The sequence below is a fragment of the Cinclus cinclus genome, chromosome 1, assembly GCF_963662255.1.
Source record: "Cinclus cinclus chromosome 1, bCinCin1.1, whole genome shotgun sequence".
NCBI lineage: Eukaryota > Metazoa > Chordata > Aves > Passeriformes > Cinclidae > Cinclus > Cinclus cinclus.
The window spans coordinates 55,606,400-55,621,854 of NC_085046.1; the positions used below are offsets into that span (position 1 = coordinate 55,606,400).

The following is a 15,455-nucleotide window of genomic DNA, read 5'->3' on the forward strand; positions in this document are numbered from 1 at the left end:
GTGATCTCTCCCAATCATTATCTCAAGCCGTGAGGTAAATCTGATTAAACTTTGTTAAATTTTTCTGTTAAATTTTCTCTCCCCTGTCCAGTTTGTAGACGGGAGAGAAAGACAGCAGCTTTGGTGGGTACCTGGCATCCAGTCACCCTCCACTACACAAGGTCAAAATTAATTCTCTGAGTGGGTAAATTCTGACAGGCCTGTCATGGTTCTGTAACTCCCAAGTTGTCATAGAGATATACACAAAAATGGAAGTTGTCCATAGTCTTTGGCAGAAATTCAGAACCCTGCATTTTAAGTCTGCAAGATGGTTCACATGAGAGGCTGTGCAAATGCTGAGGCTCTTCAGGTATCTTCTAGCCCAAGAAAGAGTATCACATTACTGTCCACCTAAAAAGAACTCATGCAAATTTAAAAGACATGTTAAACAGTTTTACTTACAAATCTCAGAGTAGGAACTCTAGGCATCCATCTATGCCTATGGTTTACACAGCTGCTCACAAAGGGCTCCTGAGAGTTTTAGTCCTTTACACCCAGCAGAGGGTGGTAGATGCTAGAATTTCCATTTGCCAAATTAACTGTGATTTGGCTCAGTCTTCAACTAGGAGTTTGTTTCATTAATAGCTCTCATTATCTGAAGTTGGCTAATGTCTGCAGCCACACACAGCAAATTCAGTGTCATACCAGAATAAAAATCAGTTCTATGCATGCTAACTGGCTACTTCAATCTGCAGGTGCACAAAGACAGAAAACTACTTTATCAAGCTGCAGCTCAAGTCATTAGAGCAACATATCCTTGCATCTCATACATGTTATAACATGTTGTATACCTAACATGGTAAATCCGCACAAAATAATAAGTTATTCAGTTTGTTCAATTCAATGTTGATTTAAGAAGAATAATCTTTTTATATGCTAATTCTGCTTAAAATAATTTTATAGTCTACCTGTGGCTAAGTAAATAGCTAAATTATTAATTGCAGGAAAATACTTCAAAACAACCAAGAGAAGTTATCTTTCAGGATTATGTAACATGTCCTGCCATTTTAAAAGGTCCTAGGAGTATTTAAAATACACTAAAGTGTCCTAGGGCTGCATTGCTCTGCATTTTATGTAAAGGATGGAAAGATCAAGAGGGGGCATACAAGCCTGCAGAGACCCTCCCCCAAAACATCCTTAGGGGCAGGTTCCCAAAGGGATGCCTCTCTGGATGCCTGTGCAAGTCTTCTGCTCAGCAAAGCCTATCATCATCCTTAGCCTCATTGTGGCAGCTCTGCAGCCATGTACCCCCTTTTCCTCCTAGCTCCCACCCCCATGCTGGAGCCTCAGTGCTGCTGTCCTGACAGCCATCCCAGCCACGCTGGTCTCTCCAAGCTAAGAAAAGCAGTGATGCTGAGACTGGTAGGAAGATGGAATTCTAAAAACGTTATTTCCAGGTGGATTCCCTTAAGGTTGTCAGGTCTGGCAGCAGTTCCCTTTGCTCTGCATCCACCCTGGAAATATTGGTAGACGGTGGACAGCAATTTCTATCCACATAGGAAAGAATGGATGAAGTAACTTGTTTTTCAGTGTTAAACACTGGGCAGAGCTTAGCAGGTTTACTGGTTTGCAACTTCATACCATTTTTTGACAGATTTAAAACTCTCCCTAGTAAAAAGGCAGAGGAATGAGTTTGAAGTTTAATGTAATTATGTTCTCATCATGTATGATCAGATAAAAAACCATCAGCTTTACATCTTTTCTTCTTCTAGTCAAAGATTTTACTCTTTAGAAATTACCTTCTTTTGAGCAAACCTCACACCCTGTGAAACTACTGAAAGATTTATTTGTGTGGTCAGTTGCTTTGAGTCCATTCCCAAATGGTCACAAAATGCAATGACTCTGGAGGTAGATGTAGGGGGTGACACCTTAGCAAATGCTGTAATAGTTTCTCATTAACATGACAGATTTCCAAACAGAGTATTTTCACTCATCCAGTTTGAATGCTTGAAGGCTACAGAGGTTTATGCTCACTTTGAAGAGGATAGAGTTAAATATCTTTACTTTCAGTGCTGATAGAGAAGCTGGCAGTGATGTTATAGTCATGATTGCTCATGGCTTTTAATGTGCCCAGGTGAACACAGGATGCCACTGTCTTTACCTGTAACTATGAATGTGACTAGAGATGTGCATATGCTTTTAATGAACCTTTTCATATGCTTTGAAGCATAATAATATTTTTCCTAGATCAAAGTGATTAAGTAGTGCCTACACTGATCAGATATTTTGCTTTAGTCCTGCTCTCCCATTGATTTTATTATTCAATGAAAATGGGGTTTTCCTTATGTTCAATCTGACCCTTTCTCATCAGCCTACTGGATACAATCTAATTAGTAGTACTCCAGGCAGGAACCACACTGCTCTCCAAATGAAATGGGACAACTATCTTAAATAAAATACTCCATATCATAAAAGAACATTTAGCAGGAATTTAATTATTGTGATTGCTGTGGTGATTATGTCTGTCTTTGGTGCTTCAGAAGTCAACTCTCTGAAAACATCCCTACCTCTGGGGAGTTATGCTCCCAATCAATAAGCAAAACAGATGAAGATTAGGGAAAGGGTGAATAATTACTCTTTTTTTCAAGTGTGGCACTTCAACACAGAGAAGTTTCTGGCTGGGCATCATCAAGCCCAGCTGAGCTCACTGCAGCCTTCTCCACCACTGCAAGTCTGAGATTTTGCAACTGACCTGAGAGCAGACAGAGACTCAGGTTCCAGCAGCACTCTTTCACCAGGCTGCTCATGGGCATGCCTGTGCCAGCAGGGAGGAAACAGCCAGATCATGAAGCCCTTCCTCATGAGGAGGGAGATGTCTGGAGAAACATCCCTATTCAGTACATGATGAAACCACAGCTACATAGTGTCTATGACACTATTGTAAAAAAAAAAAAAAACCCTGACTTGTCAAAACTGTACCACTGCTCACTAAAGCACAACTGATGTCTTCACTAATTATGTCCCAGACCCTGGGTGGTGCAGGAGTTTTATTGGGATGGGGTGAAGGCATGTCACTTACTGTGTTATGTTTTATATGATAAGATGGGAGGAGTATTAGCCACCTGGAGGTGTGTCCTCCCTGCACATGATGAGAGGCAGTATGCACAGGAAGAAGTGAAATGGTTTTGTGGAAGAAGAGAAGACCCTGGGCACCAAGTATTTCTCCCAGGATATAAGGGCGTTGTTCCTAATTTTATTTATGATTTCCTACTCTAATCCTGCTACACGGAATGCCTCACCTCTCTTATGTCATCACACAATATCAGACTAAGCTGCAAGTGTGTTAACTATGTTAAGTATGTTAGAAAATGTTAACATAGTCTAGCTGTCTAAACACACAGATGTGTGAGCACTCACAATCTCAGGCAGCACAACAAGCAAAGGCCAGAGGACAGGGAGGAGGAGATGCTCATACAGAGGTACATGGAGCCAGTTTGGGTTTGGGAAACCAAGCCTGATGGCTGGATGCCAGGAGAATAAAGCACACCTCTGCCCAGTAAGACCTGTGTGGATGCTCCCCGGCTCTCAAAACCTTGTCCCTCAGTCACTTCTCTGTTATTATCCAGAGGAGCCTTGAGGGGGCTCAGGAATAGCCATACCCTGGCACAGAGAGGCAAAGCAGAGGAAGATGCAGGTGCCTGACAGGCAGAACAACAGCATAGTGACCTGTTCTGGTTCGAGTCTACCAGGCACAGGCAGCACTTGTGAATGACATCATCAAGTTTTCATATCAACACACACCTCTCTGTCTTTTTTTTTAACAGGAAGTTAAGCTAACATGATAAAAAAATCACTTGTCTCTTCACCAATTCATTTGCTTTTTTTGAGGAGGCAAGGTACATATTTGGGGGTTTTTTGTCTCATCAGAGTTCAACCCAGAGATGCTCATACCAACACCTCTGAACTTTTTCTGAGGAGCCCCAGCAGAACTAGATAAAATTTCAGGCTTCTTTAAAACCTTCCAATCCTGTCTCTGGCCCTGTAAGGATATGGTATTTATTAGCTATTCTTAAGGGTGTCAGAATATATTTCTTCTTGGGTTTATATCATACTTCCATTGTCCCCCAGCCTTGTACATTTTAATATCCACAGTGTCCTATTACCCAAGTCCCAAGCTGAAATTACACTTGGCAGATAACTTGTGCACAAATACCTTGAGTACCCTGCGTGATGGCTGGGAAATACATGCAATATAAACCAAAAGGTGGAGAAAAGTTTTTGCATTTCTCTTCGTCCTCATATGGTGCAGCACACTCTGTCTTTACCAGCAGAAGCACAGAGTAAAGGTCAGATCCTCTTCCTAATGAATGGGGTCCCTGTTATTTGAGGATGCCTCCTTGAAGTCAGTGATGGGGATTTCTTAATGCAGACTCATCACTGCTGCATTCTCCCTGCTCTCCCTCCAGGTGTGTTCTGGGCACTTCACCTGCTCTGGAGCCAGCCTCCCTCACACAGCCCAGTCAGTCCCAGAGGACAATGACAAGTTTATCTGTGAAGTAACTGGTGGTCACTGTTCACCTTCATCCACTGGTGCCAAATGTCACATGGGACCCCCTCTACATACACAGAGACTGGCCTGTACCACCCTTTTTGGATATGACATTAATTGGAATCATAGATATAATCCAAAATAAGTATCTATCCACACAGATACCTGCATGCTGCTGGTGCATGAGCTGGACAACCAACTCAGCAAGTGTTATCACTCACTGCATGGTGTGGAACTGTACCCGCAACCATTTCCTCAACCTCTGTCATTTACTCCAGCTGTAATGTGTTCACAGAAGAATCATCACAAAATGCCATGAACTTTTGCATGGAGACATGGCAGCTGTTTTGTTTAGACATGGAAAAACAGCAGCCAGAAAGGTCAGGAAGTGCTTGATAGGGAATTGGAGCCATCCAAAATGGGCAAAAGAAGGAAGGGAGAAGAGCAATTCTAAATGACTAAGAGGAAAGAGAATTTTGGATGACATTGCTGAGTTTACATGTCCCATGGCAGCTTTCAAGTTTTACCCCAGGATAAACAATTTTACAGATGCAAACCCCAGAGAAATGGAAGAAGAAAATTATGTCCAGGCATGAATTGGGAAGGGCAAAGCAAATGCTGGGGAATCCTTACAAGAGAAAGCCGCCTTTAACTGAGAGTCTTTCCCAAACTACCTTCAGCTGAAGACCTGGGCAGGAGACAGAAGGGACTGCATGCCTGTGATTTCCAAGGGGTCGTTCCAGGAGCCACATAGCACTGTCTGCTGCAGCCCCCTCTTGCTACTCCAGAACAATTCAATACAAGTGCAGTCTTTCCAAGAGTTAATGACAGGTATATTACAAAGTGTCCTACTTTGTAGAATGCTGTCTGTCCCTCCCTAGGTTGTTGACTCCTCTCTCTGAGGATGTTGAGTGATGTGATGTGAGCCACATAATTAATAAGCAGCTAGGAGAGCTGCTGACTTGTGATACATTTATCAGATTAAAACCAAGTACAAACAAGACCTATTCACGGAAATAAGGGACTTAAATATACACTCTTAGCAGACACATAGGAGGACCCCTTGGACTTCAAATAACTCAAATAAACTCAAATTTGGGAGCTGAATTAGAAAGTGTGGAAGTGTGGGAATTACTTAATGATGCTGGGAAAATTGTATCTTGTGTAAGCAATTTGTTTCTACTTTAAAAACAAAAACCCCAATAGCAACAGTATCAGTAAATTGTTATTATACATTCTTTTATATGATCTGGTTGAGGAAGCAGTGGCGGTGGGAGATAGCCATGTAAGACAGCTGTTAATTAGTGGGTTTTCAGATGTCAGTGTCAACTTTTTTTTTAAAAAGAGGTTCTGGTTTGGTTAATTAATGCTGATATAAAAATATTTAGGCCCATGTGCTTCATTTGGCTTCGGGAGGGCCAATCACATGTTGAATAGTTTAAATCACTATTTTGATTAAAAGCTCTAGCGGTCTGTGACAGTAAACTGCACTAGATGCATAGAAAGCATGTTCTAAAAACAGCTCTCTTGCTGGTTTCAGAACATAAGAACATGGAAATGAGTGTACTACTACTGATGACATGTCATGTAAGTTTATCCTACAAAACATCTCCATTTAAGCTAGAGAGCTAAACTCACATTTCAGCATGCTAAAATTTTTGCAAGGCCATGGGAAAAGCCTGAGTAAGGAGACAGTGCCCTTGACAGGCAGAGAGAAATCCCACCTACTAAGTAATGTGAAAACCAGCAGCTGTAGGGACAGGTAATGGAAGATGATTGCTGGTCAGGCATACTTTTTATGTAGATTTATGATTTTTCAATTATTTGAGTCATCAGTAAGAGTTTGAAAACATTGGGACTTTTTTTGCTGCACAGTATAACTCCAAACAATGACTGTAGGAAGATGGATTTCTGGTAGAAGCTATATTACAGGATCCTATTCGATGTTCAATGTTCAAAATAAATAGGACAAATTGTTTAAAAAAGCATTTTGGAGGCATCATCATGGGATGAAAATTCATCCTACAGAACCTTAATATCTAAGAGAGGTAAGAAATCAAGCTGATCTCCTTCTAGTACCTTATCTGGCAAATACAACTTGGAGAGCAAGGCCCACAGTACAACAAGCAAAGGGGGAAAAAAAGATGACTCTACACATCATTCAGGCAAATTCTCTGTGGAAATAATAATAAAAAAGTTTTTCTCAGTAGTGAGCTCTCTTCTTCCAAAGGTGGGTTTTGGAGGAGAGTGGTTCTTTGGGTTTGGGGTAGGGGGAGAAGTTGTCTGGTTTCTTCCCTTCTGTTTGAGAGTTAACAGGAAATGGCTCATGCATCATTATTTAACTTGTAGCTGGCACAGCCTCATTGGACAATTTTCTGCCACTCAGATCTGCTTCACCCCCTCTTGAGGCTGACCCTGACTCTGTGCCCTGTGCCCTGTGTAAGGAAGCCCTAAGAAGAGCAGTGATGATGTGGTTGCTGAGCATTTTCTTCCTGGCAACTATTTTTTCTTGTACATGCCCTGCTCATCCTGCTGCCTGCACATTCACCAGTGGAAAAGGGGATGCTCTCTTATCTCAGCTTCTCTATTTTTTCTCTTTTATTGTCACAGGTGGCTCTGCACAAGACTTGCAGCAAACCCCTATATCCATCACCAAGCCAGAAGGCGAAACAGTGCTAATCAACTGCCACGTCTCCAGTCCTGATTTTAGCAGAGTTTTTATTCACTGGTACCAAAAGAAGCCCAATGCAGTTCCCAAGCATGTTGCCTATATATCCTCCAACTTTTTCCTTGAAAAGCAGTCTCATAAGGGGAAGTTTACTGTTGAGAAGGATCCCAGCAAATCTGTCTGCATCCTGACAGTGAGCAAAGTAACACCGCAAGATTCTGCCACCTACTACTGTGCCAGTTGGGATGCACAGTAGTAGAAAGCCACAGGGGACCTGCACAAAGACATGCCCTGCTTTCCAGATAAGAACCTGAAGTGTTTGACAACACGCAGGAGCACTTCCACCCTACTTTTCCCAAAAGCTTTGGATCAGATTGCGCAGACAGCCAGATACAAGAGATGATGCTGAGCTTTGCAGACGCACACTACAGCCGATACCAGCAGACCTGTTATTTCACTTTGCCAACAAAAAAAGGCATTTTTGGGGTCAGGATGGATTGCCTCTGAGTGGGTTTATAAGATGACAGGTTTGGCTAAAAGCAGGATCCTGCTAAAGGCAGGAAAATCTTTCTATTCCCACTACCCTTCAAGCTACATCTTTGGAATAAAATCCCAGTTCTGTCATTTGTGTGGCAAAATAGAAGGTTATAAGGGAAAATAATTTTGAAGCACCAATCAAGACTGCAGCTGCAATGTACCCATTTTATACTTCTCTGTCACTTGAGAATCTGGCTTTATTTTCTCTTGGTTTTCTGCTTGGAGTTGATCAAATATTCATTTAAGTTAAAACGCAAGTCTCCTGATTGACTTCAGTGAGGCTTCTCATCTAGCATAGAATGACTGCAGCTCTAGAACAGATGTTTATATTTTTGCATGCAGAAAGACATTTCTTTGAGTTATTTCAGCTCTTTCTGTTTATGGACAAATGGTATATAGACAAAGTCACAGGACCATTGTGCTACTATCCCAAAGGATCCAGTGTCACCAGTCTTCAGTATGAGGTCTCCAGAGCACACTGAGCACTGAGGCACTGTTTAGAAACTCCCAACTACTCTAAAAGAAGTGGTAAAATTAGCTTCAGACTAGAAAATTACTTTCTAGATTAGTTAAGGTAATTGGAGGGGGGAGGGAGGGAAAGAGGGAGAGGTCTGTACCACTTCTGTAAAGCTATAATCTGACTGTTAATTTAGCAGGGTTCAATCAGTTTATCTCAAAAAAACACCTGCCAGGACAACCTCTCCAAAGGCCCAAGTGAGTCATTTCCTTTCCTCAGTCGCTGCGCTCTGCCCCTGCTGGGAGTGCTGTTAACTTCCTCCTGAGGACACACACAAGAAAAGCCCTCAAGATGCTGCTGCTTCCTCTCCTGGCCCTGGCTGCAGCCTGGTCTCGTATGTTCCCTTTGCCGCTGTGACACAGGGCAGTGGAAGGAGATGTTTATGTGTGTGAATGAACAGTGAGCTAAGAGTGTTTGTTCTTTTCCTCTCTTTCTTTCTAGATGGAAAAGCACAAGTGCTTCTAAAGCAGAGGGAAGTGTCCATTACCAGAAGGCACAAGACAACTACATCCATGGACTGTATAGGTGAGGGTATTCCTGGCTTCCAGAACGCAGTTATACATTGGTACCGACACATTCCCAACAAAGCCCCAGAACGGATTCTGTATATCAGAGCCAGTGTAGCTTCTTTTGATGACAGTTCCTACAGCAACAAGTATTCTTCTTCGAAGACAGGTACAAATGTCTGTACTTTGACAATCAATGACATCGACTCTGGTGATGAAGGTACCTACTACTGTGCCTACTGGCATTTCCACAGAGCTAGCAGGTGACAGGCAGCCTGTACAGAAAGCTGCCTGTGCCCTGAGCCTACAAACACAGGTGATGGTGGAGATACATGTGATACTTACCAGTAGTAACTCCCGTCTTAATGGTTACCATGAAAATTAATTTCTTAGGCAACAATCTATTACACTGGGCAACACCTAAAAAGACTGTTCCAAGAAAGAGTTGTGAAGACTGCTTACACGGAGAAGCTGGAGATTAAACCAAGGGACATAAAGAAATGGTGATACAGCATTGTTGAGCCAGACAGCTGTGAGGAGAGCTGCAGTGAAATGTCATGTGGCAAGACTATTCACAACACCCTGCCCATGCAAGTTCTTTTTTTGTTCCTTCATTGTAGTCATATCTGCACTACAGGACCTGACACAAACTCATGTATTTATGACAAGGACAACAGAAGAATATTAACTTTCTCTACTAGTTGTAGCATGAGAATTATTTGTATACAATGCTATTGAAAAAGATCTAAAAATGATCCAGAGGTTTCTCTCAGAAAATGTGAAATTTTTCTTCAGGGAGGAGCATGATGTATGATGGCTGCTGCCCAAGGGACCATTTTCTATAAAGTCTTTGAGGGGCACATTTTCAGCCTTTGAAACAAGGGAAAGTACCAGAAAAAGCAAGAGGCAGCAAATATCTGTCTGGTAGAAATGCATGCTTCACTGTGGTTTTGCCACAGCCACTGAGGCTGTCTTGCAATATAGCCACTAGCTGTGTTTTTGCTATTTAGTGCTACAACCCCATTATCAAGGAAGGCAGTCAATCTCACAGAGGTCCAACCAACTTGCTGCTGGCAAGGCACTACTGCCAGAGGAACTCCTTATTTCATGCAACAACCTAAGAGAGTTAAAGGAATGCAAACATCTTCAAAAGAAATGTGTCACAGCTAGTCAGTGCAATCAAATGTTTACACAGTATTTTATGCATCTGTAATTCTTGATGCATAGTCAAATTAATAGCTGCCTGTTTTTTCATAGATATATAGATAGATAAGCATAATTAAGTATTCCTAAGCCTGTTCCTATGCAGTTGGAGGTGCAAAGCTCACCAAAGCCCTTCCCTTCAAGAGAGGAGGAGAGACATAGTCCATCGACCAGTCTGAAGCAGGCAAAACTTTTTTCTGCTCCTCCACCTCTTTCTTCCCAAAAAACCCCTTTATAGTATAATTTTTTGGCCCTTTCCAATAAGATGGAACAATCACATGCCGCAGGTGGGGTTTGGTAACTTTGGTCATACATGTGTTACGAGTCTCATGTTCTTCCTCATTTGCATTTCAAGGACCATGCAAGTTAAATATGTCAATTTGAGACACTTATTTTTGGTCAAAATTTATAGTTAACACAAGAGGTAAAATGAACACTTTGGCCCCCCTCCAATGTCTGAGGCAGTATTTGCTGTCTGATCTTTTCCAGAGAGTTTTAGTGTGCCTTTTTTTTCTCATCAGATGTGATTTACAGCAAAGCTCACTTTCCAGGGTGAAGGGAGAGTGAGGACAAGGGGTGGTACACAGGCACAAGTGCTCCTCTGTGCCTCGCGGGAGCAACACAGGGCTGTGAGACCTCCACATCACCCCAGGCATCCTTTGGTTGTGAGCCAGGTCTAAGAGCAGCACAGAGCCCAGCTCACATTACCCTCAACCAGCCTCATAAATTCCACACCGACTTAGAGCCGCACTGCACAACTCTGACCATTGGCTGCACTGTTGCAGACAGATACCCTCAGGTGGGAGGTAGCCTGACAATCCCTCCCTCCTGTCAACATCCCTCTGAAGGGCTGTACAGCCACTCGTCCCAGCTTTGTGCTCTCAGTGAACTGAGGAGGCATCTGCCCCTTCCCCCATCACTGATGAACAAGTTAAGCAATGCTGAGCCCAGCACTGACCCTTGGGGGCATAAAGGGCACTTATGAAAAACCAGTCTTTACATGGGTAGATGGTGTAGAAGAAGGGGGAGGAGTTTTAAACTGTGGAAGAGCTTTCAAGTAAATGTTAGGAAGACATTCTTTACTCTGATAGTCATGGGGCACTGGAACAGACAACCCAAGAAGATCTAGATGCTCCATCACTGGATGTGTTCAAGGTCAGGTTGGATGGGGCCCTGAGCAACCTGACCTAGAGGGTGACATCCCTGCCCATGGGGTGGAGGTGAGAGCTAGATGATCTTTAAGGTCCCCCCCTACCCAAAGCATGCTTTTATTCTATGATTCTCTGAAGTTCTAAGGAAAGGCTGGTGGAACATTCTTCTGGGACAGAGGTGCCTAAGAAGAGGACAAAATCCTTGGGAAGAGCCAGGCTGAGCAACTTGAGTTTTTATGTGTGTTCTCAGTAAGTAAGTCTGACATAAGGGTAGTAGGTAGATAGATGAAGAAGTTTTTCTCAAACTGAGTGGTTTTTGTCCTTTCTATGCTGTTTCTGCCATGATTTAGCTTGTCAGTAAATTTCACATCCTCTGTGGTAGCGCATTGAACGCGAGAACGACCATTGGATGTGCTGAATGAGTAATTTCCTCCTCCATGTCATTTAATGCTTTGTCCACCTGAAGGGCTTCATAACGTTTCTGTCTCTATTTATTTAATCTTCAGGTCTAATCTGCATGGGCAGTATGTTGCTGTTTCCAGTCCTTCTTGCAACTTCGTTTTGGTCCTGTAAGACCCTTTTCCTCTCCTTTCTCCTTCCTGTCTACAGTGCACATAAGTCTGTTTCCAAGCTCCAGGAGTTTCTCCTCTCCACTCATGCAATTTCTCTGCTCTCACTTCCAGGCGTAGACATGCAGTCAGTGCCAGGGCAAACCCCAGAGGTGCAGACACAGATGAAGGGCATGTCTGCCAGCATGTCATGTCAACTGGACTCCAAAACCACTGTGCACTGGTACAAGCAGCTTCCCGGGGAGCAGCCAAAGAGGATACTGTACTACTCTGGAGGAACATACGTTTTTGACAACAACAACGATAAAACTAGAATGCAAATTTGGAATGATCCTACTCAGCCCATATATCATCTCAAAATAAATGCTTTAACTTCGAGGGATTCTGGCATTTATTACTGTGCCTACTGGTATTATCAAAGTAGCACAGCATTAACTGGGCGAAGATAAGCCTTACAAAAAGACTCTTTGTGCTCTGAACCGCAAGTTGTGAACTCTGCTAAAAATTTAAATACTTCCTTATTCCACCCCATTCATGATTTTCTGCAGCAGGAGAAGAAAAACAACGTCTTATGACAAGTGTTAAATATCTGAGGCTGGCAATTGTTGTATCATTTCAATGATCAGATTTAACTGCTCCATCCAGAAAGTGAAGCCCTCCTGTCACTTTAAGATAAGTATATGAAATGTTGCTTTTAAAATGAAGGCTAGATTTTACTGAAAGCACTCACCTGTCAGTGAACACAGAGTCTGTCTCTGTGTGAGACTTACCGATTCCTCTTCTCTGATAGAATTCTAGCAAGCAGAGGAACATTTCTTCATCCCTTAGTATTTTCTCTTGAAAAAAAAAGGAAGAGGAAAAAGGGGTAATGACCAGCTGATCTTGCACATTCTCTTTCATATTTTTCTTTTCATTTCCTTTGCATTTTAGTCACTAAAAAGTCCTACAACAGCCCAGAAAACTGATTTTATTGTCACAGTTCCTCATTTGATATGTCCAAGACAGAAATTGATATCCTCAACCATGAGCTATGCCGCAGACAAGCAGAAATTCTCAGAGCCTTTGGGTTAAGTGTACTGAGTTTCAGAAATCCGATTCTACAAAGATGGGTTCCAGGAAAACTGGCATTTCCCTGAAAGCTAGGTCAAAACACTGAGATACTTTTATGTCTTACATTTTCTGAATTGGAGTGCACACATGCAGTATCCTTTAAAAAGTGAGCACAGATACATCCACAGTAATGGCTTTATAGCTCTACAGGCTCTGATTTTTTTTTTAGTTGAAGTTTCCATGTGATTTGAGTATATAACATCTTGCAATGAATGTTTCTGTCCTCCTAACTATTTGAAAAATAGGTTGTAGTACATGTGACCTCAGATGTTAACTTTAGTCAGCCTACTTTTGTCATTGCATTGTGAGATGTGAGAATTTCTCACAACCAGTCCAGGAGGTTTCAGGACTGAGTTGGTAGCACCTCCTGACATGGGTGATTGGGCAACCAAAAAGGACCTCACTGTGGATGGGAAGATCAAGGCAGCCTTGACCATGATCCAGTGGCATTCAGACTCCTGAGAGAAGGCAGCAGGGCAAAAGGCAGGACCTCAGTCGTGGACTTCAGGAGAGCAGACTTTAAAGTTCTTCAGAGATCTGCTTGGAAGCATCACATTGGATACAACCCTAGAGAGAAGTGTCCAGGAATGCTAGCTGATACGCAAGAATCTTCTCCAAGTTCAAGAAAGGCTCAGTCTGACACCTAGAATACCAAGTAGAGGCAACAGGAGTACCTCAAGAGTGGGCAAAAAGCTTCTGACTTTAATCAGGAATAAAAATTAAGTATAAAGGAGGTGGAATCAGGAGCAGGTGATCCAGAAGTATGGAGATGCTGTTCAATCATGCAGGAATGGGCTTAGGAAAGGAACCAAACAGTTAGAAGGGAATTAGGTAAATGAGATGAAGGGGAACAAGAAAGGATTCTCCAAATAAAACAGCAGCAAAAGAAACACTAGGAGAAGGTGCTGCATGGGACAGGGAAACTGATGGTGTATGACATGGAAAAACCTGAGGTACTCAGTATTTCCTTTGCCTCAGCATTTACCCATAAGAATGGCCTTCAGGTATCCCAGGCCTCTGGGACCAGATCAAAAGTTTGGATCAAGAAAGACATAGCCTTTGGTAGAGGAGGATCAGGCTAGTGAGCACTCAAACTGCACACAGCTAACCATGGTGCCTGGTGGAATGCATCCACAAGTGCTGAGGCAGCTGGCCAACACCTTGGCAAAGACACTCTTACTTACCTTAGGAAGGTCACAACAATCTGCACAGGTTCCTGAAGCATAGAAGAAATCAAATGTCACTCTTATTTTCAAGTAAGAGAAAAAGGAAGACCTAGAGAGCTACAGTCAGGGAAGGTGATGGAGCCAATAATCCTGGAAACCATTTACAGACAGGAAGGTGAAGAAGGTAATAAGGATTAGTCAGCATTAATGTACAGGAGAAAGTTATTAAATAATTTTAGATAACAAAGCTCTTTGCAAAACAGATTTTGGCCACCTCATCAGTGACGGGTCTATTTAGTGATAACTTGAACCTGGAAAGGTATTTTGTAAAATAATATTCCAGCCACTGCATGTGTCTTCTTGGCATAGACATGTTTGGTCAGTGATTATTCCTACTTGGAGACTTACTGTGTTAGAAAGCTTGCAGTATAAAACCTAGACAGTGTCTGTAAATTAGGAATTAAATCTTGTGTGATCCAGTCACTGACATATTCCTTTACTCATATCTGGAATTGGGTACCTGACAGATTTCTGCTCTGTGATCAGAAGAATAGCAATGCACTGCTACTGTTTCATATGTAGCAACAGCAACAGTTTTTGGCAACAGCAGCTTGATTTCAGATCCTCAATATAGAATAGCCAATGCAGTTTTCACTCTGATTAGCTACAGTTGCCCATGCAGGAGACTGGTGGGATAAGTGATCTCTTCCTTGACTCTCCCTCCCTCCCTTCACCTCAGGGTGGCCTGACAGAAAATTAGGCAGGCCTTCCCACATTTGTTTATTGGGAAGAGGAGGATTCTTTCCATTGCCACTACACAGAGGCAGTTGTCCCTCCTGGGCTGACCCTCCTCAGAGCTCTGCATCCACAGGCACCTTTCCAAAACACTTAACAACACCATTACCCCTGGCTGTGCTGTCCGTGGTCAACTGCCAGCAGGAGGGAGAACAAAGCAACTCATCTTCACTCCCATCTGCCAACAGCATGGGTTCACCCCACAGCATCAGACCCACTCATCAAGATGCCTCTCTGAAATGGCTGTTGAAAACAGCTGTTCTCTTTTATTTTCCATCCTTTTTTTCCAAGAAATGTTTTCATCTCAGCTAAGCTGTGAAACCGAAATCCTGTGGCTGTGCATTTCCTCCCGCACCTTAAACCAAAGCAAAGGCAAGTCCCCACGGATGAACTTCTGCAGTCACTGCAGGTTGATGGTGTTCAGCTTTGGTGGAGGGCAGTACCAGCACAGGGGCAGCCTGGGCACTTTGCATCTAGGTGACTAAGCTGAAGCAGCAAAAGGCAGTCCTCACCTGCTCTGACACTGTGCACCTGTCTGCTCACCTCAGGTGAGGTACGCACTCACTGCCCTCCAGGCTGAAACCTTCACTCCACCATGCATATCTGGACATGCTCTTGCTTGCGAACTTTTCTCAGTTGCTTTGACTAGAGTTTTATAGAGCCATAATCCTTGGATTTTATCAATATTTCCCGTATTTACTTGAA

At 42.8% G+C, this 15,455-nt stretch overlaps 1 gene segment (V, D, J or C); it reads left to right on the forward strand.

The window, feature by feature from the left end:
• The first annotated feature begins 11,801 nt into the window (after positions 1–11,801).
• Positions 11,802–12,128, forward strand: LOC134052171 (T cell receptor gamma variable 3-like). The segment is given in 1 exon segment: positions 11,802–12,128. A coding segment is annotated over 1 exon segment (327 nt).
• The last annotated feature ends 3,327 nt before the right edge of the window (positions 12,129–15,455 follow it).